At 38.3% G+C, this 25,463-nt stretch overlaps 4 protein-coding genes across 4 annotated transcripts; 2 read left to right on the forward strand and 2 right to left on the reverse strand.

Moving 5' to 3' along the window:
• Positions 1 to 1,837: 1,837 nt before the first annotated feature.
• On the reverse strand, positions 1,838 to 2,628 carry LOC147274491 (early light-induced protein 2, chloroplastic-like). The gene is made up of 2 exons (XM_086257326.1): positions 2,402 to 2,628; positions 1,838 to 2,286 (listed from the first exon to the last, which is right to left on the reverse strand). Exons 1-2 carry the CDS (start codon positions 2,549 to 2,551, stop codon positions 1,855 to 1,857), a joined length of 582 nt encoding a protein of 193 aa, XP_086113452.1. The 5' UTR covers positions 2,552 to 2,628; the 3' UTR covers positions 1,838 to 1,854.
• Positions 2,629 to 5,551: 2,923 nt separating this feature from the next.
• On the forward strand, positions 5,552 to 12,198 carry LOC147274492 (uncharacterized). Its single transcript, XM_086257335.1, has 3 exons — positions 5,552 to 5,790; positions 6,102 to 6,312; positions 7,272 to 12,198. Exons 1-3 carry the CDS (start codon positions 5,632 to 5,634, stop codon positions 12,005 to 12,007), a joined length of 5,106 nt encoding a protein of 1,701 aa, XP_086113461.1. The 5' UTR covers positions 5,552 to 5,631; the 3' UTR covers positions 12,008 to 12,198.
• Positions 12,199 to 20,273: 8,075 nt separating this feature from the next.
• Positions 20,274 to 21,841, forward strand: LOC147274493 (protein NO VEIN-like). Its single transcript, XM_086228337.1, has 3 exons — positions 20,274 to 20,432; positions 20,617 to 20,827; positions 21,267 to 21,841. The coding sequence occupies exons 1-3, from the start codon at positions 20,274 to 20,276 to the stop codon at positions 21,839 to 21,841; spliced, it is 945 nt and encodes a 314-aa protein (XP_086084463.1).
• A 1,632-nt stretch (positions 21,842 to 23,473) lies between these two features.
• Positions 23,474 to 24,469, reverse strand: LOC147274494 (nuclear polyadenylated RNA-binding protein). Its single transcript, XM_086228505.1, is given in 2 exon segments — positions 23,474 to 23,733; positions 23,840 to 24,469. Coding segments are annotated over 2 exon segments (807 nt in total). The 3' UTR covers positions 23,474 to 23,556.
• Positions 24,470 to 25,463: the final 994 nt, after the last annotated feature.

Raw genomic sequence — 25,463 nt, forward strand, 5'->3', positions numbered from 1 at the left:
GTTAGTTGTCGTTCTGCTCGAACTTTTTTGTGTACAAAGTTCCCAACTAAGAAGTATCTTTTGCTCGGAAACTTGGGGGACTTCTATTCGTATGATGAATCATCTGGGCATAACGACAAGTCACACAAGGCTTAACAACATGTTGTTTGGGTCTAGGCCCAAAAGCTAAGCCCCTCCCAGGCATCGACTTCCTAGGCCCAAAAGACTAAGCCCTTCCTGGGCTCCTAGCCCCTGACCTACTAGGCTCCGGCCTCCTAGGCCACGACCTTCTAGGCTCCGGCCTCATAGACTCCGGCCCCCTGGGCCCCGGCCTCTTAGGCTCCGGCCTCCTAAGCTCAAGCCTCCTGGGCCCCAGACCCGTGTCAACTCACTCAGATCCTCGGGACCGGTGACACGTGGCGCTCCCTACAGTGCAAGTCATCACAAGGGACACGTGTCATCACCGGATTGGTTGACACTCTTTCAAATGTACTATAAAAAGGTACCTTCTTGTCACAAAAGGGAGATTCAATCATGATTATACTATTCACTCACTCTGCTCTCAGATCTCTCTGAACATTGACTTGAGGCGTCGGAGGAGCTTTGGCCGGCACCACACCGGTGTCCTTCCCGCTCACTTTTGTGTACTTGCGCAGGGTGCTTTGGATATCATTCTCTCTCATTACTCACCAGTCGGACCCAGCTACTCGTTCATGCCCCACTTCGACGTGTCATCCACTCGGTGGTGGGTCAACGGGCCTTCGTGGTTCGACTCGACGTTGATTGCTTTATCATTTTTGAGCATCAACACAAAGTATTTGCCCTACTCTTTAACTTTAATCCCAATTACCCCATAAATACAAATTAAAGAGTGGCATGTCTTATAGAATTAGAAGGTTAGTTACTTGCCTTGATGGGTCTTTCTTTGCTCTTAAGTAATTGGAGATTTTTCATGTGTTTCGCATAAATTTTTAATCAAAAAATATTTAAAACATATTATGAATAGTTGAATAAATGGATTAGTATTAAAATACACAACTAATTAACTATTAATTTAATGATATTTTCTATCACACGATAGTTGGTTTTTTTTTTTCTCGATAGTTGGTTAATTAACTTAATTCCGACACTTTGGGTGGAGACTTGGTTATTGACTTAAAGACCATATAGTGAAGGTACATAGAGCTAATTAGTGTCCCACCCCCATTCTTGTTTATTACTCTGTTTACTCTCTCTCTCTCTGCTTGCTTGCTCAGTTGCTCTCTTCGTTTTCCTCTGGAAACAAAGCTGTGTGAGTGTATGTTGACTTGTTTTACCACTGTACGGAAATGGCGACGCCGAGGGAGCACATAGAAGAGATACGGAAGACAAAGCTGTGTGAGTGTGTGTTGACTTGTTTTACGCTAGTGATTGCTTCTTTTGTGATATGAACGTTGTCATCTGGTATTTTAATAACTATTTAATATTTCCTAATTGATCATTTCCTAGATAAAAATCTTACAATAGATTGAATTCTCTTTTGTACCTCAGAGGAGTTTCTGTGGTATATGCCCTGGTCATTATATGAATATTGCAGTGTCATAAAGATCCTTTACTAACCAACCAGGCCATCTGTAAGTGGCTAAGAATATCAGTTCTTCAACTGAAAAGTGAGGATTAAGAATATCCTTTACTACTCCAAATTTTTAAATTTGATGAGGTTTTTATTATCCTTTAATAAGGATTAAAAAAAAAAAAACAGAGTATATATACTAAGATTGTGGAGTATGTAAATGTGAGATTGTTATTTATAATTACATGTGAATGAGTTTTACAGGGCCATGTGAATGAGTTTTACAGGAGTAATTAAGGAGATATATGATCGATCTACATATTCTACACAAGGGTGCCACCCTTGACATACTCAGTGAAGGCCAAAGCAACGAGACCCAACATGGCCATCCTGCCATTCAAGAGCTCAGCATCTGATGTCATGATCCCATCTGATCTGGACTCCACGCTCACCCCTTTAAGCAGAGGAATCAAGGATGCCACTGATAGCAAAATGCTGGTGCCAACGAACAAGGACACCCCGCCGTTGGATATCTGAGCAAACAAATCCTGCCCATTGGATAGTTCCACTGCCAGAGCCGCCACAAACCCCACCATTGCCAGCCTCCCGTTGATTCTCTCCGGTGCCGGCCCACTAAATGCAAACACCTCTGAAAACTTTGTGCTATTCTTAGGCTTAGGGGGAGGATAAGAGGGAGGTGGCTCTGAATTTTTTAAGGCATTTGTTACAGTAGACGGTTGCTGCTTCTCACCATCCTGCAAATCACACATATCAATTTATATACTTGAAGATCGATGAACATGTATAACCCAAAAGTCAAAAACCCAAGACATGCAGAAGCTTGATTAAGAGATCGAAGAGAGTAATTACCATGGCCATGGAGCGCACCCTCATGGGAGCATAACTCTGCAGAGTCGATGCACAAGAGTATTTCGCAGGATTCACTCTCTTGTTTTTGCCTGCAGCTCCATAAGCCACAGAGCTTCCAAGGATTGATTGCATTGCAGTTGCTGAAGCCATTGATTTCTTCAATATCAAACACGTTCTAAAAACCCAAATTGATGCAGTGCAGTACGTATTAATTAAGAAGCTAGCTAGAGGCGTAAGGATTGATATGAAGACGTATGTTAGTTCTCTTCACTTGGAATTAGTTGCATGCCTTCCAGTGGCTTTATATAGAGTGTAATGGGCCTAGTGGGCCGAGCCCCTAGCTAGTTGGGGAGTAGCTCAAGCTCAAGCTCAAGCTCAACGGTGCATAATTTGGCACCACAACGATCATATCGTAGCTGGCTCGTTTGCTTTGGCAGTAGTGCATAGTACATTAGTACGTGGGGGTGCAGCTGGTAACTGCTATGAGAGTCGTACGTGGCTTCCTCACACACCACAATGCACATTGCACAACACCACCAATTACTCAGTCACAGTTTCCGCTACGACTACGAGTAGTGTACGTGTAGCAGTACGTGTAGCACATTCTACAATGTTCATGAATCATGACACAGCACTCATGCCCCACGTACGTCTTTCACTGGAACCTTCTAGAGAAAACCACCAATCTTCATTAGCTTGGTAATTGTGTAGCTAGAAAGTAAAATAAAGGTCCAACTGAAAATATTCCCTCAAAATTCTTTTATCATGTACATAATTACTAAATTATGAATGTATATGTAAGTAGATTAAATGTGTAATAATCTGACTTCCTATGAATTGGCTTATGTGCAAAGCTAGATCGATCATTCTCATTTCTCTGCTCAAGAAATTAATTTAAGTTTGTTTTGACGTCTTCAAAATTGATTAACTAAGAATTTTCATATATATAGGTGACGAGGAGATGGAGTACTCGGAGTGGATGATGAATACAAAAATACAATCAGGACGCAAAGAATTATCTGATTATAAAGTGGAGGGACTTAGACTCAGTGCTGCTACTACGTACTCATCATGTACAAGCAGGTAGAAAAGAAGGTGATGGCCACTTACAACCTTTGCTATTGGTATCACTAATGGCGCAACGCTTCTCTCAACCACCACCACCACCTCCAACGGGGGATCAAAAATCACATCCTTAATTATTTCTTACTCTCTTTCACTCTCTGTATAATCAATTTCATGTAATATATACATCTATGCCTAATAGAAATTAAAATTATTTAATAGATACATTATCTATGCCTAACATTTGGGCAATTACATAAAGTTGTTGGTTACACTATATCACAACCAGTTGAAATTCGTGGCCAAAAAAAAAAAAAAAAAAACCAGTTGAAATTCAGCCCATGGCCTAAAGGCCTGGTTTGTTACGGCCCATATCTTAGGATCTTGGGCCGGTTCAGTTTGATATTTTTAATGGGTTGGTTAAATTAACTCGGTCTGATACTTTGGATGGGCTGGACCAGATTCGGATCGGGTCATTTATACTTTGATTGAGTCTTCCATTTTGTCAGTCTGTGCTTTGGAAAATGAAAAGGTGACGAAAGGTCTCACTCAGAATCTAAAAGACTCAGTGGCCTAATCAGCGTTTAAATTACGCTCATGCAAAGTCTTGCTTTTCGTACAAATCCCACTATTTGTTCATTACTTTAGATGTGCTTCCTTTCACTTTGTTTTCACTTTCTCCTAGTGCCTTCCTCGAGAAGGCTTTTGGTAACCTTCGTTGAGAAGGTTACTCTTTTTGACTTTTTTTAATCAAAAAATATTTAAAACATATTATGAGTAGGTGAATAAATGGATTAGTATTAAAATACACAACCAAGGTGTTAAATTTCGAAGTTTTCGGTGAAATTTCACCGAAAATTTTGATTTTTAGGAGTGTCGAAATCGAAACCCATATTTGCTAAAATTTCGGGATGATTTCGTCGAAATTTCGGCAAAATTTTGAAATTTCGCCGAAATCGTCTAAATTTCGCCGAAATTTTGAAATTTCGACGGTGCCCATAATACCCATTCCCAGAGAAAGAGGGGTGGTGGCAGGCGGAGGCAGGGGGAGATCGAGGGAGACAGGCGACGCGGGCGACGACGGGGCAACGCGGCGACGGGCAGGGGCGACGGTGGGGGGAGATGCAGAGAGAGAGAGAGAGAGAGAGAGATGAAGAAAACAGAGGGGGCTGCTGGAGCAGTGGAGCCTCGGGGGAAAAGTAAGGAAAGGGAAAGGAAGGAAAAGAAAAAGAAGAAAAAAAAAGAAAAGAAAAAAAAGAAAAAGAAGAAAAAAAAAAAAAGAAAAGAAAAAAAAGAAAAAAAAATTAAAAATTTTAGGGTTGTTTGGGGTTTGGGGCCTTTGGGTTAATTGTGAAGAAAAAAAATAGTTTGAAGTTTCATTTGTCGTTTTGGAGTTTCGTTTAGTTATTTTTAAACCCTAAACTAGTAAATTATAATATGTTTTTATATAAAAAATAATTTAAAGTACCCTAAAGGGCTTAAACCCTAGTATCATATACCATATCCTAAACGATATAGAATATAGATTATAAAATATATAGGGTTTAGTGTATATATTATAGAGTATAGATAATATACTAATTTCATTTTATACTAATTTTATTTAACAGTATTTGTCTTCAGCGTGTATTATATTTATCTTATATCACATGAAACCTACTATATAATTTGGTTTCTTCAATATTTTTTATCAATTTAGTAGATAATATGATAAATAAACATATGGTAAAGTTTCATTCAAAATTTCTGTATTTTGATATCAATTTCCATCATTTCCGTCAAATTTTTGTCGAAATTTAAAAATCTTCAAAATTTCCGTCGAAATTTCCATCGAAATTTCCATCAAAATTTTCTCGAAACCCGAAATTTTATTCCTTGTACACAACCAATTAACTATTAATTTAACGGTATTTTCTATCACACGATAGTTGGTTATTTTTTTTATCGATAGTTGGTTAATTAACTTAATTCCGATACTTTGGGTGGAGACTTGGTTATTGACTTAAAGACCATATAGTGTCCCACCCCCATTGTCAGTTTCTTACTCTGTTTACTCTCTCTCTCTCTCTCTCTCTCTCTGCTTGCTTGCTCAGTTGCTCTCTTCGTTTTCCTCTGGAAATCAAGCTGTGTGAGTGTGTGTTGACTTGTTTTACGACTGTACGGAAATGGCGACGCCGAGGGAGCACATAGAAGAGATACGGAAGACAAAGTTCTCCATCGGAGGAGAACTCAACCCTCTGACTGAGGATCTTCACCAGGCCGTCAAGAATCTCTCTGCTGAGCTTTATGCTAAGGACGTCCACTTCCTCATGGAACTCATTCAGGTAAACTTGCATTTACAGTGTTCCTATATATACACATATACATACCCTTTTGATGGCTTTTTGTTTAGTGTTAAAGTTCAGTGCATTATGCATAGCATGGTTATAGAATTTTTGGAGTTTGAATGCTTTTGTGTTGCATTTTCTTTTGAAGAAAGGTTGAAAAGTTCAAAGTCAGGTAATAAACCAAGAGGGTGCGGTTGAACTTGATTTTATATGTGTTGACCAGTATGAGTAATTTAGATTAGACCCTTGTTTCTTATGTGATTGATTTTTCAAATAACAAAAAATGGTTAATATTACTTAATTTACAGAATGCAGAAGATAATGAGTACCCAGAAGGGGTTGATCCGTCACTGGAGTTTGTCATAACGTCCCGGGATATTACGAACACCGGGGCTCCTGCGACATTGCTGGTTTTCAATAATGAGAAGGGTTTTTCTCCTAAAAACATAGACTCCATTTGCAGTGTGGGACGGTCCACCAAGAAAGGCAACAGGAAGCGTGGTTATATTGGAGAGAAAGGTACATGTAAATGAAATCCCTTAGTTGTGCTTTTATATATCTATGCTTTAGTTAGAGCTTAGAACATTGGCCTTATGATACAGTCTATCAACACTTATACCGTACTGTAAACAAATGATTGTGTGACCGCTGATTTCTTAGCTTTAGTCCTTCAAAAAATGTATGCAGGTTCACAAAATTTGGTGACTTAATTGAAAATGTATTTTGTCGACATGGGTAGGTGTAGTTTTATTTTTGACTCGGGAGAAAAGAATAAACTTGTAGAGCCTTTAGCTTAAGTCAGCAGAGCCAAATCATATATCAACTTAGTTTTGTAACTGATTTAAGAATGCGTTTAGACAGTTTTCCACTTGAAAAATCAAATATATTCTTGATTGAAAGATATGTATGTTATCTGTGTGAAGCAATTATGAGATAAAAGGGGTTGAAAATTGAATCGGTTTGAAAAAATGAGTACTTGGACTGGAATGATTTAGCAGATAACAAAATCTAGGTACTATTACATATGATGACTGTGATAGAGGTTATGTCTAGGATTAATGAGTGATCAACGTGTTCACTATGTTAGTTAAGACAACTAATCATTTAGTTAGTCTGTTGCATAATTGGTTAGATAGTTAGGACAAGAGAAGGGCATTCTTGTCTTTGTAATGAACAGTATAAAGCTGATCTACTGCAGCTAGTATATTCATTCAGTAAGTGTAAAACAAAAACAATTAATCAATTTAATCTCTTGCTTACTTTCTCTGAACTGTGTTCATTATCTTCGTCAATTTCTCACATGGCTATCAGACTGTTATTAATCGTCAAGTAAGCTGTTGGCATTCGTCAGTTGGTAGTTAGAATGCCTTTAAGCATGCTGATGCAGTGATGTGCCTAGACGTGCTTTCTATCTTTTTGGGTAGTTTATGCTTTTTCATTGTTGTGCTAATTCAACCAAATTTCTGGTTAATCTACAGGAATTGGCTTCAAGAGTGTGTTTCTGATCACTGCTCAGCCTTACATTTTTAGCAATGGTTATCAGATAAAGTTTAGTGAAGACCCTTGTGTGCATTGCAATGTTGGGTACATAGTTCCTGAATGGGTTGGGGAAAACCCAACTCTCTCTGACATAAAACAGATATATGGTTCTGGTACTGCCCTTCCAACAACGACAGTGGTCTTGCCTCTAAAGCCTGACAAGGTCAAACCTGTGAAGCAGCAGCTCTCTAGTATTCATCCTGAGGTTCTCTTGTTTCTTACAAAGATTAAGCGGCTCTCGGTTCGGGAAGATAATGAGGATCCAAGGCTCAACACTGTGAGTGCAATAGCAATATCAAGTGAGACTGATTTTGTGACGAGGAAGAACATTGATGCTGAATCCTACACGCTCCATCTCTCTGCAGACGAAAATGGTAATGAGTCCGAAAGAGAATGTAGATATTATATGTGGAAGCAGAAGTTTCCTGTTAGGCAGGAATTCAGAGTGGAGAGGAGAATGGAGGTAGAGGAGTGGGTGATCACACTAGCATTTCCATATGGAGAACGCCTTCATAGAGGAACGAGCTCACCAGGGGTCTATGCTTTCCTTCCCACTGAAATGGTTACAAACTTACCTTTCATAATTCAGGCAGATTTTCTTTTAGCATCATCAAGGGAAACAATTGTCTTGGACAACAAGTGGAATCAAGGAATTCTGAACTCTGTGCCCCTTGCATTTGTTAATGCATTTATCTCACTTGTGAGAACTACAGAAACTCCGGTTTTTAATTTGCCTCATATGTTCAGGTTTTTACCTGTTCAGAGCTCTTCCTATAAAGAACTGAATGTTGTGAGGGAGTCAATCAAAGCACAGCTGGTTGAGGAAAACATTGTACCAAGTGAGCCGCACATGGAGCAGAAGTTCTTCCATAAACCTCGTGAAGTGGGTAGGTTATTGCCTGCCTTTTGGAATATTTTGATGAAGGCGAGGGCTCAAGGGGTAAGTTTGTCAAATCTCTCTTCCCATGGAAGATATGTTTTGTGCCATTCATTTGACACAAAGGAGTATGATCACGTTCTGAATTTCCTTGAAGTCGAACCAGTCAACGATGAATGGTATGCTAAATGCATTCAGAGTTCCAATCTTGTAGTTGGAGTGTCAGAAGATGTCTATTTGGAGCTTCTACTGTTTATTGCTGATCATTGGAGGTCCAAATTTCTCTCCACCAACATCAAGAACATACCACTGATAAAATGTGCGGATCTTGACAGGAACGTCTCTTTGTGCAGTTTAAGTGCAATGCGGATTCGTGAAAAGAAGGTTTGCCTATCCAATGAACCTTGTCATATCTCATGGCTGATTGACTGGAACAGGGAATTTATATCTGTGGCAAGTCTTCTTTTTATGCCAGAAAGCACCCAGATGGCAATCCGGTCATGTTCTAATAAGCAAAAATTGGAGGAATGGCTTGTGAATGAAATGAATGTTTTTTGTCTAAATGTATACAATTATGCAGATCTCGTGAATAATTCTCTTAATAATGAGCGGAAACTTGCTGTTGCGTTTGCCCACTTTTTATATCAATCATTAAGCAAAAGTTATATGTCGGATCCTGAGGTCGATCGTTTATGTGGTAATATGCCACTTGTGGATAGCTATGGGTACGTAACCAGACAAAGGAGTGGGGTTATTGTCCCTGCCAATGAAAGCAAATGGGCTGGGTTGACTAATTCAAATCTGTGGAGTGCAGAAGGCTTTGTTGAGTTAGGAGAAGATTACATGAATCCAGGCCATTTTGCAGGTACATATACACCACAAAAGCAGCTCCTAGAGTTCCTCAAAGGTCATGCTTCAGCGAAGGATGTCCCTTGTATTTCTGCTCCAAATGCATGTATTCCAACTGTATCTGCACCACTTACCAAGCCAAATGCATTCTTGCTTTTGGACTGGATTCGCCACCTGGATCGCATCCCACCAAAGTTCTTGACATGCTTAAAGGAAGGTAGCTGGTTGAAAGTTACTTTGAATGGCTTTTCTGGTTTCAGGCCACCTTCGCAGTCATTTGTACTTACATCATCATGGGGAGACATTTTGCAGAATGGATCTGTTTTTGTTGATATCCCATTGATTGATCAGAGTTATTATGGTAAAAGAATTAATGCTTATAAGGAGGAGCTAAAAGCACTTGGAGTCATGTTTGAATATGGAGAAGCATGTGAATTTATTGGAAAGCATCTAATGTCTCTGGCAGCTTCGTCCACTTTGACTAGAGGCAATGTATTTTCGATACTACGTTTCATCAAGTTTTTAAGGGAAAAATATCTTTCCCCAGAAGACTTCATCCGCAGTATTAAGCAAGGACAATGGCTTAAAACACGCAACGGTTACAGGTCTCCAGTTGGATCTGTCTTGTTTGATCAAAAGTGGAGAATTGCATCCCAAATTAGTGACATTCCCTTCATTGATCAGGAGTTCTACGGTGAAGAAATTCTTCTTTTCAAAACAGAACTTGAGTTGCTTGGTGTGGTTGTCTCCTTCAACGGAAGTTACCAGCTTATTATCGACCACCTAAAGTCAACTTCATGCTTAACTTCTCTGACACCTGAGGCTGTCCTATTAATGCTGAAAATTATGCATGATAAAAATTCATGTGATAAAATTGTTGAAGCATTGAGAGGAAGGAAGTGCCTGAAGACAAATATTGGTTACAAGTATCCAGGTGAATGCCTCTTGTTTCACCCTGCATGGGGTTGCATTCTTCAGGTGTTCAGTGGTCTTCCACTGATTGATCACGAATTCTATGGAAGTGGTATATTTTCCTACAGAGATGAGTTGGAAAAAACAGGGGTGGTGGTGGATTTTGAGGAGGCCACAAAAGAATTTGCTCGCTATTTCAGGCAGTGTGCATCATCTTCTTGCATCACCACAGAAAATGTTGCATCATTTCTTTCGTGTTGCAGGCACCTCAAGGGGACTCCTTATAAATTTTCTGAAGATCTCAAGAGCTGCATTCGTGAGGAAAAGTGGTTGCGTTCTCGTCTTGGAGACTATAGATCTCCAAGGGAGTGCATTCTCTTTAGTCCTGAGTGGGAATCTATCTCTCCAATATGTCGTCTTCCTTTCATTGATGATTCTGAGAATTATTATGGCAAGAACATTCATGAATATAAGAAAGAGCTGAATAGCTTGGGGGTTGTTGTGGAATTCAAGAAAGGAGTCAAGTTTGTGGTTGGTGGTCTTTCCTGGAATCTAGGCTGCATTTCTCCTGAAAATGCACTTGCGTTGCTGGAATGCATGCAGATTTTATTGCAGGAGAAAGATTACTCCTTTCCTGATGCTTTCATGAAGAAAGTTTCTCGAGCATGCTTAAAGACTCATGCTGGTTATAAGCCTCCCGGCGAGTGCTTGTTGTTTGATTCCAAGTTTGGTTTGTATTTAAAGAAGACTGATGGGCCTTTCATTGATGAAGAGTTTTATGGTTCTAAAATTACATCCTACAGAAAAGAGCTCTCTGCATTAGGGGTGATTGTTGAAGTGGAAAAAGGATGTCCATTGGTTGCCAGCCATCTTGATTGTCATGATGAATTTTCCACTTTTGTTCGAATATATAATTACTTGAGCAAGTTTCAGTGGGAGCCAGATAGTGAGGCTGCCAGAAGGATCTGGATTCCAAAAGGAAATCAGAATGTAGAGTGGGTTCGTTCTGATGAATGTGTTATATATGACAGGGATGAGCTATTCGGTTTGCAGTTCACTGTTCTGGACAAATACTTTGAGCCGAAACTACTTGTTTTTTTCTCCAATGCTTTGGGAGTTAAATCCCGTCCTTCAATTGAGGATTACTGCAAGCTCTGGAAGGTTTGGGAAAGCTCGGAAAAAATATTGTCGCATGCTGAGTGTTGCAAGTTCTGGGGGTATGTTTCAAAGAGCTGGAATAAGAAAACAGAGAAAACTCTTGCTGATGCCTTGGTGAAAATACCTGTTAATTCAGGGTCAGATGAAATCTTATTGTTAAACAAGTTCGATGTTTTCCTTGCTGATGACCTTCAACTGAAGGATCTTTTTGAACAGTCTTCTTCTCACCCAATATTTGTTTGGTACCCCCAGCCAAGCACAACTTCCTTGCCTCGAACTACATTGCTTGAAATCTACAAGAAAGTTGGTGTTCGCACTATTTCTGAATCTGTAGAGAAAGAAGAATTGTCCCTAGAAATTGGCGTCGAACAACTGGTAATTCCAAGGGATAATTTGATTGGGAAAGAGCTGCTCAGGCTCATTCTTGGTTTTCTAGCTGATCCCACCATCAAAATGGAAGCAGAAAGGAGGCATGAAGCTGTCCAATGTCTTCTCAATCTTACTATTGTGGAGACAACTGAACCAATCTCTGTAAGCTATAAATTGCCCTTGTCTTCTGGGGAAATTTTGAATGTGAGAGCAAGCCGAAAGATACGGTGGGACAGAGAGAGTTCCAAATTGTTCATACAGAAATTGGACAGGTCTGGTCCTGGAGCACATAAAAATATCATTGAGTTTGCTACATTTTTCTCTGAGGCAATATCTGATGGTGTCTTGTGGGAGAACATTGATCATATACATGCACTCTCTGAGCTGATCAAGTTCGCCTTCGTGCTAGCATTTAACGAGGAAGCAGTTGACTTCTTGATGAAGTCCAAGAACTTGCAAATCTTCATGGAGGATGAGGAGTTTCTCAAATCTGCCTTCCCTTCTGAGTAGGGAGTTATGCTATGAATTATTTGTGTTAATGTGTGGTTTGAGTCCTTTATTTGTGTTAATGTGTGGTTTGCGTCCTTTATTTGTGTTAATGCTATGAATTATCTTTGTATAATTGTATGTGATAATGTGTGGAACCGGTGTAAATATATATATATGCTCGAATCGTCTATCGATGCATGCTGTGAACCTTATTTACTGTTGGTTATGGGGTTTTGGTAATTGGATTCTCTTGTGATTTTGAACAAGTGATAGCTTCTTTTTGTAATTTAAACTATGTGGTATCCTCTTGAATTTGTGTAACCATCTAAATATGGAATTTGAACTTTGTGGTATTGTCTTGTATTTGTCTTCAAAATTGATCAATTAGGATTTTCATATAATTGATTTCTCTTGATCATGAAATATACATATATATATATATAATTCCTGATAATATATATATATACCGTCCTTCCTTAGGGCAGACGCCCGCGTATTTTTTTTCATGGATTTCCATCATGGATTTTAGTTGCCGAGCGCTTGACAGTGTATTTTTCTTCTTCTTCAAGAGCTTGGCACCTGGTTTTTTTGACTTTATATTAGTTTTTAACTTCAATTTCGAAGTAAAAACTTAACATGCAGTCTCCACAAGTCTCATTCTACACCCTAAACAATTGGAGGTCGAAATGAAAAATCAATTGGAAAATTGACATTTTTCATTTTAAATTTCTGCACAACCCAAACATGGGAATGAAAATAAAAAAGTAATTCATGATTTACTTTCCCAGAATTACCAAGAAATCAATTTCGTGAACCGAATGGACCATAAGAGTGTATGGGATGAACCCTTCAAGAAATATCCTAAATAATCGGTGGAGGAAACGATGTTGATTGCTTGTTGCAGCTCGGTTGTTATAAAAATGGTACAATCACTGAGTGCTTAGTGACGACAATTTGCAAAAAAAAAAAAAAAAACCCTAAAGAAAATGCCTATATATATAATCTGACCTCTGCACACACCTCTATATATAGGTAACCAGTAGATGGAGTACTCAGAGTGGATGATGAATACACAAATACAATCAGGACGCAAAGAATTATGTGATTATAGAGTGGAGGAACTCAATCTCAGTGCTACTACTAGTACTACTATTACTCACCATGTACAAGCAGGTAGAAAAGAAGGTGATGGCCACTTAATTACAACCTTTGCTATATATTGGTATCACTAATGGCGCAACGCTCCTCTCAAACACCACCACCACCTCAAACGGGGGATCAAAAATCACATCCTTAATTATTTCTTACTCTCTTTCACTCTCTGTATAATCAATTTCATGTAATATATACATCTATGCCTAATAGAAATTAAAATTATTGAATAGATACATTATCTATGCCTAACATTTGGGCAATTACATAAAGTTGTTGGTTACACTATATCACAACCAGTTGAAATTGAGCCCATGGCCTAAAGGCCTGGTTTGTTACGGCCCATATATTTGGATCTTGGGACGGTTTAGTTTGATACTTTCAAGGATTTCCCATCTTCTTCGCTACCTTTAATTGAATCTCTTCTATCGATAGACTCTGATGGACGAGGCACTGCCACCACTGCGCAAACTAGTGAAGTAAGTACCCTCTATTTAATTCCATATTTTCTCTGAGGAAACGATATTAGTGCTATCTGTGAAGCTAGATACGATATAAATTGGTATGCTAAATGCATTCAGAGTTCCAATCTTGTAGTTGGAGTGTCAGAAGATGTCTATTTGGAGCTTCTACTGTTTATTGCTGATCATTGGAGGTCCAAATTTCTCTCCACCAACATCAAGAACATACCACTGATAAAATGTGCGGATCTTGACAGGAATGTCTCTTTGTGCAGTTTAAGTGAAATTCGGGTTGGTGCAAAGAAGGTTTGCCTACCCATTGATGAGGGGTTTCTCAAATCTGCCTTCCCTTCCGAGTAAATGTGTGGTTTGTGTCCTTTATTTGTGTTAATGCTATGAATTATCTTTGTATAATTGTATGTGATAATGTGTGGAACCAGTTTTAGTGTTGGTTATGGGGTTTTAGTGATTTCTTTTTGTAATTTGAACTATGTGGTATCCTCTTGTATTGCTGTATGGCTTGGTCATTATGAATATTGAAGGGTCATAATAATGACTCCGGAGGACTGCTTACACAGTTCAAAGTTCAAACCCAACAATGCCAAAGGAATTTTCTGCTCTAACCAAGCTACACTTGAAAGCAAATTTTGCGAGACTGATGACATTGAACCGAAACCAGTTGGGCAACACCTTTTTCGTTAACTGAAAGTTTTGTGCGCTTCAAATTAAAGCAACCATAGATGAGAAGGAACCACAAAATATTCAAAATTCCATGTGGATTATCATATGTAGGTGGAAATTTTAGGACAAATTTGTATTGAAGGTATGTATCAAGAAAGTAAATAATCTAATGAAGTGATTTGAGTAAATCTAATGAAGGCAATAAAAAAGTAACTGTTGAAAATTAATGCACATTATTGGAAAATACTACAAAATTCTAGAGACTTCCTCAAAGCCCATACAAATTAAAGCTAGAATATTTCACATAGTTCTACATAATTCTAGAAGTTTAGAAGATAGCTTGATAAGAAGAAAGAGTATTCTAGATAAATCTATTAGTAACTATCTTAACTAGAGAAGTCTACATAATTCTACATAAAAGAAGAGTCTAGAATATTAAGCTTATATAAGAATGTACTAGAATATAATTAAAAGTGTAGTATACTCTAGAACCTACTAGTAGCATGTGGCTAATAGATGTTCTAGAGAAGTCAAGAGGGTTCATCTACTCTCTATATATATAGGATGTACCCATATCTAAGTGTAAGCAAGAGGCAATACTAAAAGCTACTAGTCCTAAAGTCCTATTGTCCTAGACATCTACTAAAGCCTTGTATTCCTCATTTACTTCTAAATAAAATTGTCCTATTTCTAACCAAGGTCTCCACTCCACTCTAATACTTTTCACCCAAGTTTCTCATATCAAGCATAAGTAGCTAATAGAAGCTTACACAAGCCATTAGCTACAAGTGTTCTAAACACCCTCTAAATTTCTAACAGTGGTATCAGAGCTTTCTTATTGGGCGTAGGGTCATCCTAATTTACCACCATGTCTAATAACTCTAGCCAAAACTCTGTCCCTCTTCCAATATTCTCTGGTGAAAACTATGATTTTTGGAGCATCAAGATGAGAACCTATTTTATGTCTCAAGACTTATGGGACATTGTTACTAGTGGGTTCTCTGTTCCAGAAAGACCCACCGCTGAGCAACGAAAGCAGGCGAAGAAGGACGAGCAGAGAGACGCAAAGGCTCTTTACGCTCTACAACAAGCTTTGGATGACACCATATTTCCAAGGATCATGGGAGCTACAACTTCAAAGGAGGCTTGGGATACTTTGAAAGAAGAGTTTCAAGGAAATGAAAAGGTACGTAGTGTCAAACTACAAACTCTAAGGAGAGATTTAGAAAATCTTAAAATGAAAGATTCTGAGACCGCTAAAGATTACTATTCCAAAGTAAAAGAAATAGTAAATCAATTGAGAGCTTATGGTGAAATGATAACTGATACAAAAATTGTAGAAAAAATACTTATTAGTCTTACTGATAAGTATGACCCTATAGTCACTGCCATTGAAGAGTCAAAAGATATAACGGCTCTTTCAGTGACAGAACTAATGGGTTCTCTAGAAGCATATGAACAAAGACTGAGTAGGCGAAATGAAAGTTCACTAGAAAGTGCCTTCCAGTCAAAAGTCAATTTAAGGTCTCAGAAATCTAGAAGAAACTGGAAATCAAAAGAAAATTCTAGACGAGGAGATAAACCCGATAACTGGGAAAATAAAAATGAAAACAAGGAGAAGAAAAACTTCCCTCCATGTGGAACATGTAAAAAGACAAGTCACCTAGAAAAAGATTGTTGGTTTCGAGGAAAACCAAAATGCCGAAACTGCAAAAAGTTTGGACATATGGAAAAAGACTGTCGGCTTAAGAAGAATTATCAAGCCAATTATACAGAAGAAAAGGAGCAGGATGAAGAGCTTTTCTATGCTTGTCAAGCAGCAACTGAAGTGAACAACAGGAAATGGTACATCGACAGTGGCTGCAGCAACCACATGACAGGAGACGAAAGCATCTTCTCTGAAATAGATACATCCATAAAATCCCAAGTTAAATTGGGAAATGGCGCACTGGTGGAGACAAAAGGAAAAGGTACGATCTCTATCCATACAAACAAAGGAACTAAATTAATTCATGATGTTCTTTTAGTTCCTAGCTTGGAGCATAATCTATTGAGTGTTGGCCAAATGATTGAAAATGGATATTCTCTACACTTTTCTAGAGACACCTGCATAATATATGATAAAAAAGATAAAAATCATATTATAGCTAAAGTAAGGATGGAAAATAGAAATTTTCCCATCCATTGGCAATATGTCAAAAATATGGCCATGAAAGTAGAACTAGAAGATTCATGGCTTTGGCATAAAAGATTTGGCCACTTCAACTTTCATGGACTACAATTACTTCACCAGAAAAATATGATGAGAGATCTGCCAAGCATAAAGGAGAGTGGTGATGTCTGCAAAGGCTGTCAACTTGGCAAACAACATCGACAAGCATTTCCATCCGGAAAGGCTTGGAGAGCAAAAGCCTTGTTGGAGCTCGTGCATACAGACGTCTGTGGACCAATGAGGACCCCATCTCTCGATCAAAGCAGGTACTTCATTCTTTTCATTGATGACTATTCTAGAATGACATGGGTTTATTTTCTACGTGAAAGATCAGAAGTCTTCAAAGTCTTTAAGAAGTTCAAGGCTCATGTCGAAAAACAAAGTGGCCAATACATCAAAGCTCTTAGAAGCGATAGAGGTAAAGAGTACACCTCAAAAGAATTCAACAAGTTTTGTGAAGATGAAGGACTAGAGCACCAATTGACAGTGGGCTATGCTCCTGAACAAAATGGAGTCTCGGAAAGGAAAAATAGAACTATAATGGAGATGGCTAGATCAATGCTATTTGAAAAAGGACTACCAAAGATATTTTGGGCAGAAGCAGTATACACAGCAGTATACTTGCTAAATAGATGTCCAACAAAAGCTCTACAAGACAAGACTCCTATTGAGGCGTGGAGTAACCAGAAGCCATCAGCAAAGCATCTCAAAGTCTTTGGATGTGTATGCTATGTGCACATTCCAGCTCCAAAAAGACATAAGCTAGAAGAAAAATCAGAAATTGGCATATTTATGGGATATAGTTCTCAATCTAAAGGCTATCGAGTCTACAATCCAAGAACTAAGAAGCTCGTGATCAGCCGAGATGTCGAGTTTGATGAATCTGCATCTTGGAATTGGGATGAAGGAAAAATAGAGAATAAAGGTGCTGTCCTGTCAGGAGAACCAGAGACAACCCCAACACAACAGCCTGAAGAAGACGCACATGAAAGAGAAATTTTAGAAACGCCAGGTACGCCTCCTGCATCTTCTTTAACTTCTCCATCAATAGAAGATGAATCTTCCTTTGAGTCATCACCTAGAAGAGTAAAATCACTCAGAGATATATATGAAACATGCAATTTCATAACTTTAGAACCTGAAAGTTTTGAAGTTGCAGTAAAACAAGAAGTATGGAGGAAGGCTATGGAAGAAGAAATTAAAACAATTAAGAAAAATAAAACATGGGAGCTTGTAGAATGCCCACCAAATAAAGAAGTCATTGGCGTAAAATGGGTCTATAAGACCAAAATTAATCCTGATGGCTCAATACAAAAACATAAAGCAAGATTAGTAGCTAAAGGCTACTCACAACAGCCAGGGATAGACTATAATGAAACTTTTGCGCCAGTGGCAAGACTTGATACAATAAGAGCACTTATAGCTCTTGCAGCTCAAAAGAAGTGGAAACTCTACCAACTGGATGTAAAATCAGCATTTCTAAATGGAGAGCTCGAAGAAGAAATCTATGTGGAGCAACCACAAGGATTCATCGAGGAAGGAGGAGAAGACAAAGTCCTAAGACTAAAGAAAGCCTTATATGGACTTAAACAAGCACCAAGAGCGTGGAACAGCCGCATCGACAAATACTTCATCAATGCTGGATTCAAGAGAAGCAAAAGCGAGCCAACACTCTATACCAAAACTCAAGAAGATATGATGAAGGCATTTGAGATGAGTGACCTCGGTAAATTGCACTATTTTCTTGGCATTGAGATAAGCCAAGAAGAAAATGGAATCTTCGTATGTCAAAAGAAGTATACTGAAAATCTCTTGAAGAAGTTCAAGATGTCTTGGTGCAAGACCGTGGCTACACCGCTCATCACCAATGAAAAGCTAAGAAATGACGATGGATCCGGAAAAACGGAGGCATCAAAGTACAGAAGTCTCATTGGAAGCCTACTTTATCTAACAACAACTCGACCAGACATTATGTACGCGACCAGCCTACTTTCAAGGTTTATGCAAACTCCAAGTCAGATACACTATGGAGCAGCAAAAAGAATATTAAGGTACTTGCAAGGAACTATTGATTATGGTATATGGTATAGACCTTCTACAGAAACAAGCCTCTTCGGATTCACAGATAGCGACTGGGCTGGAGCGGACGACTTCAAAAGTACATCAGGCTATGCATTCACAATTGGGTCTGGCATATTCTCATGGTCTTCAAGAAAACAAGAGACAGTGGCACAATCATCAGCCGAAGCGGAATATGTGTCAGCGTCAAGTTCAGCATGCCAAGCTATATGGCTGAGAAGAATATTTGAAGACATGGGAGAACAACAAAATGAAGCTACTAAAGTATTTTGTGACAACAAGTCTGCTATAGCGATGGCAAAAAATCCAGTGTTTCATGGTAGGACAAAACATATTGCCATCAAGCATCACTTTCTACGTGAAGTCTCAGCAAACAAGGAGATAGAACTCAAGTATTGCAAGACGGAGGAGCAAATAGCAGACATCTTCACCAAGGCACTTCCAAGACCAAGATTTGAAATGCTACGAAGCATGCTTGGAGTATCCCAAATGTGCATTAAGGAGGAGTGTTGAAAATTAATGCACATTATTGGAAAATACTACAAAATTCTAGAGACTTCCTCAAAGCCCATACAAAATAAAGCTAGAATATTTCACATAGTTCTACATAATTCTAGAAGTTTAGAAGATAGCTTGATAAGAAGAAAGAGTATTCTAGATAAATCTATTAGTAACTATCTTAACTAGAGAAGTCTACATAATTCTACATAAAAGAAGAGTCTAGAATATTAAGCTTATATAAGAATGTACTAGAATATAATTAAAAGTGTAGTATACTCTAGAACCTACTAGTAGCATGTGGCTAATAGATGTTCTAGAGAAGTCAAGAGGGTTCATCTACTCTCTATATATATAGGATGTACCCATATCTAAGTGTAAGCAAGAGGCAATACTAAAAGCCACTAGTCCTAAAGTCCTATTGTCCTAGACATCTACTAAAGCCTTGTATTCCTCATTTACTTCTAAATAAAATTGTCCTATTTCTAACCAAGGTCTCCACTCCACTCTAATACTTTTCACCCAAGTTTCTCATATCAAGCATAAGTAGCTAATAGAAGCTTACACAAGCCATTAGCTACAAGTGTTCTAAACACCCTCTAAATTTCTAACAGTAACATAAAATTCTCTAAATTGAGATAATTTCACACCCAGGCCAGCCTAAACCCAAGGCAAACAAGGCTTGTTCCTTGGACCCCATAAAAAACCAGCCCATGACAACCTTATTGAAATGAACTACAAGTTACAAAGTGAAGAAAATAGAAAAGGGAAACCCAATAACCCTTTCGTAATATTCAAATGTTCAGTTCAAATGTACGTATTCAAATATCAAAGTTTTGAAAAAGAAATATTCCCTTGTAGACATAATTGCATGTCATAAATAAATAAATAATGAATGAAGCGTGCAAAGAAGAAGAGGAAGCGGGTCTTCCACTTTGACGTTTGGAAATTGAAAAAGGCGAAGAAAACAAAACGTCTGGTGGCATGCATGCAGATTTTCAAAGACCATAAGACTACTTGCGCGGTATCAGCGTCGTCTTAAGTTCATGCATTAACAGCTTCTCTCTCAAATATAATTGAGTCTCAGAGAGTTTTTTCAGTCCCACAACCCACTTCCATTCTACTCTCTCCCTCTCTCATTCTCTGTAAGAAGCTTGAGTACTACGTGCAAGTGTTTGTGGTTGCCAATTAAGGAAGTACGGAAATGGCGATACCGAAAGAGCACATAAAAGAGATAAGGAGGACAAAGTTCTCTATCGGAGGGGAACTCAACCCTCTTACTGAGGATCTTCACCAGGCTGTCAAGAATCTCTCTGCTGAACTTTATGCCAAAGATGTTCACTTCCTTATGGAACTCATCCAGGTTAGCTAGTTTGCATGATTCACATTCCTATATATTACATCATCATCTATGGCTTCTTGTTTTGTGTTAAAGTTGAGTGCAGGACATGGTTAAAGAACTAACATGCTAAAATATGCTTTCTCAGTCAATATGACAATATGTATATATGTTGATTAATGGTTAATTAATAGTGCTTAATTAACAGAATGCAGAAGGTAATGAATATTCAGAAGGGGTGGATCCATCACTAGAGTTTGTCATAACGTCTCGGGATATAACGGCCACTGGGGCTCCTGCCACATTGCTGGTTTTCAACAATGAGAAGGGCTTTTCTCCCAAGAACATCGACTCCATTTGCAGTGTGGGAAGGTCCACCAAGAAAGGCAACAGGAAGCGTGGTTATATTGGGGAGAAAGGTATGTACATGACATATGCTATAATTCTAATATTCTTCATCATGCCTACCCTTTTCAATTGTTATGGTTTATGACTACTACTTATCAACCTTGACATGTTATATGTACCTATATCAAAATATTGTCAGGTTATTTACTTTTTGAAAATCATGAAATATTGGTTTGCTTGTATGCGTTGTGATTTACATTTGTCCATAATATTCAAATGTTCTTAGTAAGTTTGCATTTAATCAGTCATGAGGATTCAGGATTCAGGAGTGACATGTAGCTAGCAAATACTATAGTCTTTGGTGTTTGTAATTAATTCTGACTTCAGTTAGCGATTGTTGGAATGTCTATAAGCATGCTGATGTGACTAGACGTTCTTTCTGTTTTTTTGGGTATTTTATGTTTTTTTCATTGTTGTGCAAATTGAACCAAATTTCTGGTTAATCTACAGGAATTGGCTTCAAGAGTGTGTTTCTGATCACTGCTCAGCCTTACATTTTTAGCAATGGTTATCAGATAAAGTTTAGTGAATACCCTTGTGTGCATTGCAATGTTGGGTACATAGTTCCTGAATGGGTTGAGGAAAACCCAACTCTCTCTGGCATTAAACAGATATATGGTTCTGCTACTGCCCTTCCAACCACAACTCTGGTATTACCTTTAAAGCCTGACAAGGTCGAGCCTGTTAAGAAGCAGCTCTCTAGCATGCACCCTGATATTCTCTTGTTTCTTTCAAAGATTAAGAGGCTCTCAGTCAGGGAACATAATGAGGATTTGAGGCTCAACTCTGTAAGTTCAATAGAGATAGCCAGTGAGACTGATTTTGTGACTAGGAAGAATATAGACGCCCAATCATACACCCTCCATCTTTCTGCAGACGGAAATGGTAATGAGTCCGAAAGAGAGTGTAGCTATTATATGTGGAAGCAGAGGTTTCCTGTTAAGCCGGAGTTCAGAGTGAAGAAGAGAATTGAAAATCCACTCAGGAAGCTATCTGGCCATGTTCACGGAAGGAGACACTGGTGAAATGGCTTGCAGACCAAGTGACGGTTGGTTCTGTAAATGAATACGACTATGCAGTTGATCTCCTTAATAATTCTCTTAATGAGCAGAAGATTGTTGTTGCATACCGGCACTTATTATATCAGTCATTTTGCAAAAGTTATATCTCAGTTCGGAAAGTTGATTATTTATGTGGTAATATGCCACTGGTGAATAAATATGGGAACATCATTAGGAATAATAAAGGGGTTATTGTCCTGCCAATGGAAGCAAATGAGCAGGATTGACTGATTCTAATCTTTGGAAAAAAGAAGGCTATGTTGAGTTAGGAGAAGGTTATTTGAATTCTGGCTGCTTTGCAGGTAAGTTTACACAACAGAAGGAGCTCCTTGAGTTCCTTAAAGTTCATGCTGCGGCTTCAGATGTTCCCTATATTTCTCCTCCCGATGATTGTATCTCCTCTTTATCTGCACCACTTACTAAGCAAAATGCATTCTTGCTTTTGGACTGGATTCATCAACTGAATTATAAACGGGTTCGGATGCCACAAAAGTTTTTGGCATGCATAAAGGAAGGTAGCTGGCTGAAAGTTACCTTGAATGGTTCTCCTGGTGTCGGGCCACCTTCAAAGTCATTCCTAGTTGTGGGTTTTATCTGTTGGATTCTCTTGTTGTTCTGAACAAGTGATTGCTTCTTTTGTGATATGAACGCTGTCATCTTGTATTTTAATAACTATTTAATATTTTCTAATTGATCATTTCGTAGATTGCTAAAAATCTTACAATAGATTGAATTCTGTTTGTACCTCAGAGAAGTTTCTGTGGTATATGCCCTGGTCATTATATGAATATTGCAGTGTCAGAATGATCCTTTACTAACCAACCAGACCATCTGTAAGTGGCTAAGAAAATCAGTTCAACTGAAAAGTTGTAGCCATGTTTTCAAAATAAAAATATGTGAGTCATTAGAGACACTGAGCTGCAAGCAAGTTTTTAAATATACTGAAAATTTGCAAGTAGTCCCGGCCTGAGATGAAAATTGCTTGGAATGAAACTGGTGGGTTGAGGAATCCTTCTCTATCTACTTTGTTTAATTTAAAACTCCGATTTGAATGATAAATAGAGAAATAGATTAGAATCATTCTCCAGACTGCCTTCTACTTCTTATTGATCATGAACTAGATTTGCTGAGATTTTTCTTCTGTGTTTCTAAGGTCAATCGTATCCTCTTTGCGGCCTCATAGGGTACACAAAATTTTTTGTTTGATTTTTATATGCAAGTCATTTTTAGATTGCAGTGCCTTATCAGATACACAATACATGCTAAGTAGGTTCAACTCTGCATTGGGTCTGTTTGTATGTGCAGATGTATATAATATAGGTAAAAGCTTGTCAACTGTGAAGTGAAGTTTTGATCCCATAAACTTTCTACCTTTGCAAAAGGACATGACTTATGAGTCATGCACAGAAATTACAGGAAAAAGAAAATCCACATGGCCGAGAAAAAACAAGAAAAGAGATGGAAAGAAAAATTTGAACATACTATCACTACTCTTGCTTGTTTCCCAAAAATTTAAATTGTGGGGTTCAACAATGCATATCAAGCTACCACCCTCTCTCGACCTTTCCTGGAACCAAAGCTGTGATATCATATTAGACAACTACTAGACCCCAAAAGTTTCAATCTCATGGGGAATGGTCAATAATGCATATCAAGCTGACCTACAGTTCCTAATATAATCAAGTGGCTGCAGATTTCTCGGCAAGAATGGAGGCTCTGGTCCGGCGAGAGAAGGCTGCATAGTAGCATCCTTTAACGTCCAATAGATTCTTTACAGCGTTTGATCTTCCCATGTTGAATGCAATTCTTAATTTTCTTCTTCTCCTTCCTTTCTTCTTTTTCTTGCTGTCCTGGCCCTGAAACATGAAGTGCAATTAAAATTTGAGAACAGAATATCCCAAAACCCTTTCTCCTTACATATGTGGCAAAAGATAATTAATCAAAGAACTCAAGAGTACGTACATTATTTTTATTAGCAGCCACTGATGCTATGCTATCCTCATTCGTGATGCCGATAACCTTACCTGCATATATGCATTACTACAACTGTTTAGATTTCTTTTCTATGAATAATTCAAATCTGCTACAAATTATATTCACTTTTCTATGTTACTTACTGTCATTATTTTCATTCTCCAAGGACTCAATGCAATAAATTCTGAAACTTGGTGATGCAGGACACATAAGTATGTGATTGTTCCTCAGCATAGCCTCTTTATTATCTTCATCCCCTTCCTCTCCATCTGTGGTTTCCTCCAATGCAAAAACCCCTCCTATGAACACAGGGACAGTTTTAGCCTCTTTACCTACTTGTAATTTCTCTTCACATTTTTGGTCCTCATCATGCTCCTTGGCCTGTTTTGCTTCATCACTGTCCTCCACCGAAGAAGACTGCCGCGAATGATGAGTGGTAGAGTTATGACCCTCTTCCTGACTTTTCTTGAGTAGCTGTCTCGTGGAGAGAGTGGAGCTTATTAGCCTCTTCGCTGTTGCACGGCTTCTGATCTCCTCATAGCTTTTCTGCAGGAGTGGACGAATTCTAGGAGGCATGGCTTCAGATTCTGGGCTGAGCTTCGAGTTTTGGCCCCCCATTGGAGAAGAGAACAATGGGCGTAGGCCACAAATAGTTGGGAAGGGATGGATATTGGAGAAGACAATTGGTACAAAAATTATGATCTAGAATGGAGAATTTGAAAGAGAAGGGTCAAAGCCTCAAAGGCAGTTAATCAGTTAGTTATGTAATAAACTTCATGTTCTATGACAGTTGGTCAACAAAATAAGAATATTAATTTCATATTTGGTTTTCTTAGTTGTACACTATGTTTTACATTTGGTTGTGGTTAATTATAGCAAATGGTTGGTGTTTTGCTACTCATCTCTGACTATGAATCTCCTATATTTGGTCTTCCTGTCTGTACTGATCAGAACAAACTTGCTATTTCTGTCATTAATATTGTATGCACGTTTTCTCTTTTGGTTTGGGGGCCATGTATTTCCGTTGTTGAAAGAGTCGGTGCCTTGGCAAGAGTCTAGAGAGAATGTATGTCATCAATTCCTGTTTATCTGCCAACATATGTGCCAGCTTTAACGAAACCTCTAGAGCCTCAAATCACGCCATTCTGAGTATTAAACAGAATGGACTTTATAATGAAGAGAATTATGTCAGAAAGATCGAGATAGCTACAAGTCCAAATTAATTTGAATAGGAATTATAACGATGTTGAGAATATATATAGAATCATGGCCATATCAGGAATTTTAAGTCTTGCGTCACAATATATAATGTTCCGGACTTCTATGCTCTACATGGTATTGGATTAGACATCGTCATATTAAAAAGACTTGTTTAATTATGTTACGTGTCCCCTTCGAAAAAGAAATTTATCGACTTTAATTAAAAGCTTATAATTGTTTCACTTCACTTTTAAAAGTAGGAAGGAAGCTGAAATGAACCCATGTGCCCAATGTATATATATATATATATATATATATATTCTTTTTTTTTTTGTTACAAAGGAAGGCCAAGGAAAGAGGCCTAGAGGGGGAGGGGGGATCAAAACCCGGTGAGGTGGGGGCAGCACAGCTG

Source organism: Dryas octopetala, chromosome 9 (assembly GCF_963921425.1).
Source record: "Dryas octopetala chromosome 9, drDryOcto1.1, whole genome shotgun sequence".
In the NCBI taxonomy this organism is placed as follows: Eukaryota; Viridiplantae; Streptophyta; class Magnoliopsida; order Rosales; family Rosaceae; genus Dryas; species Dryas octopetala.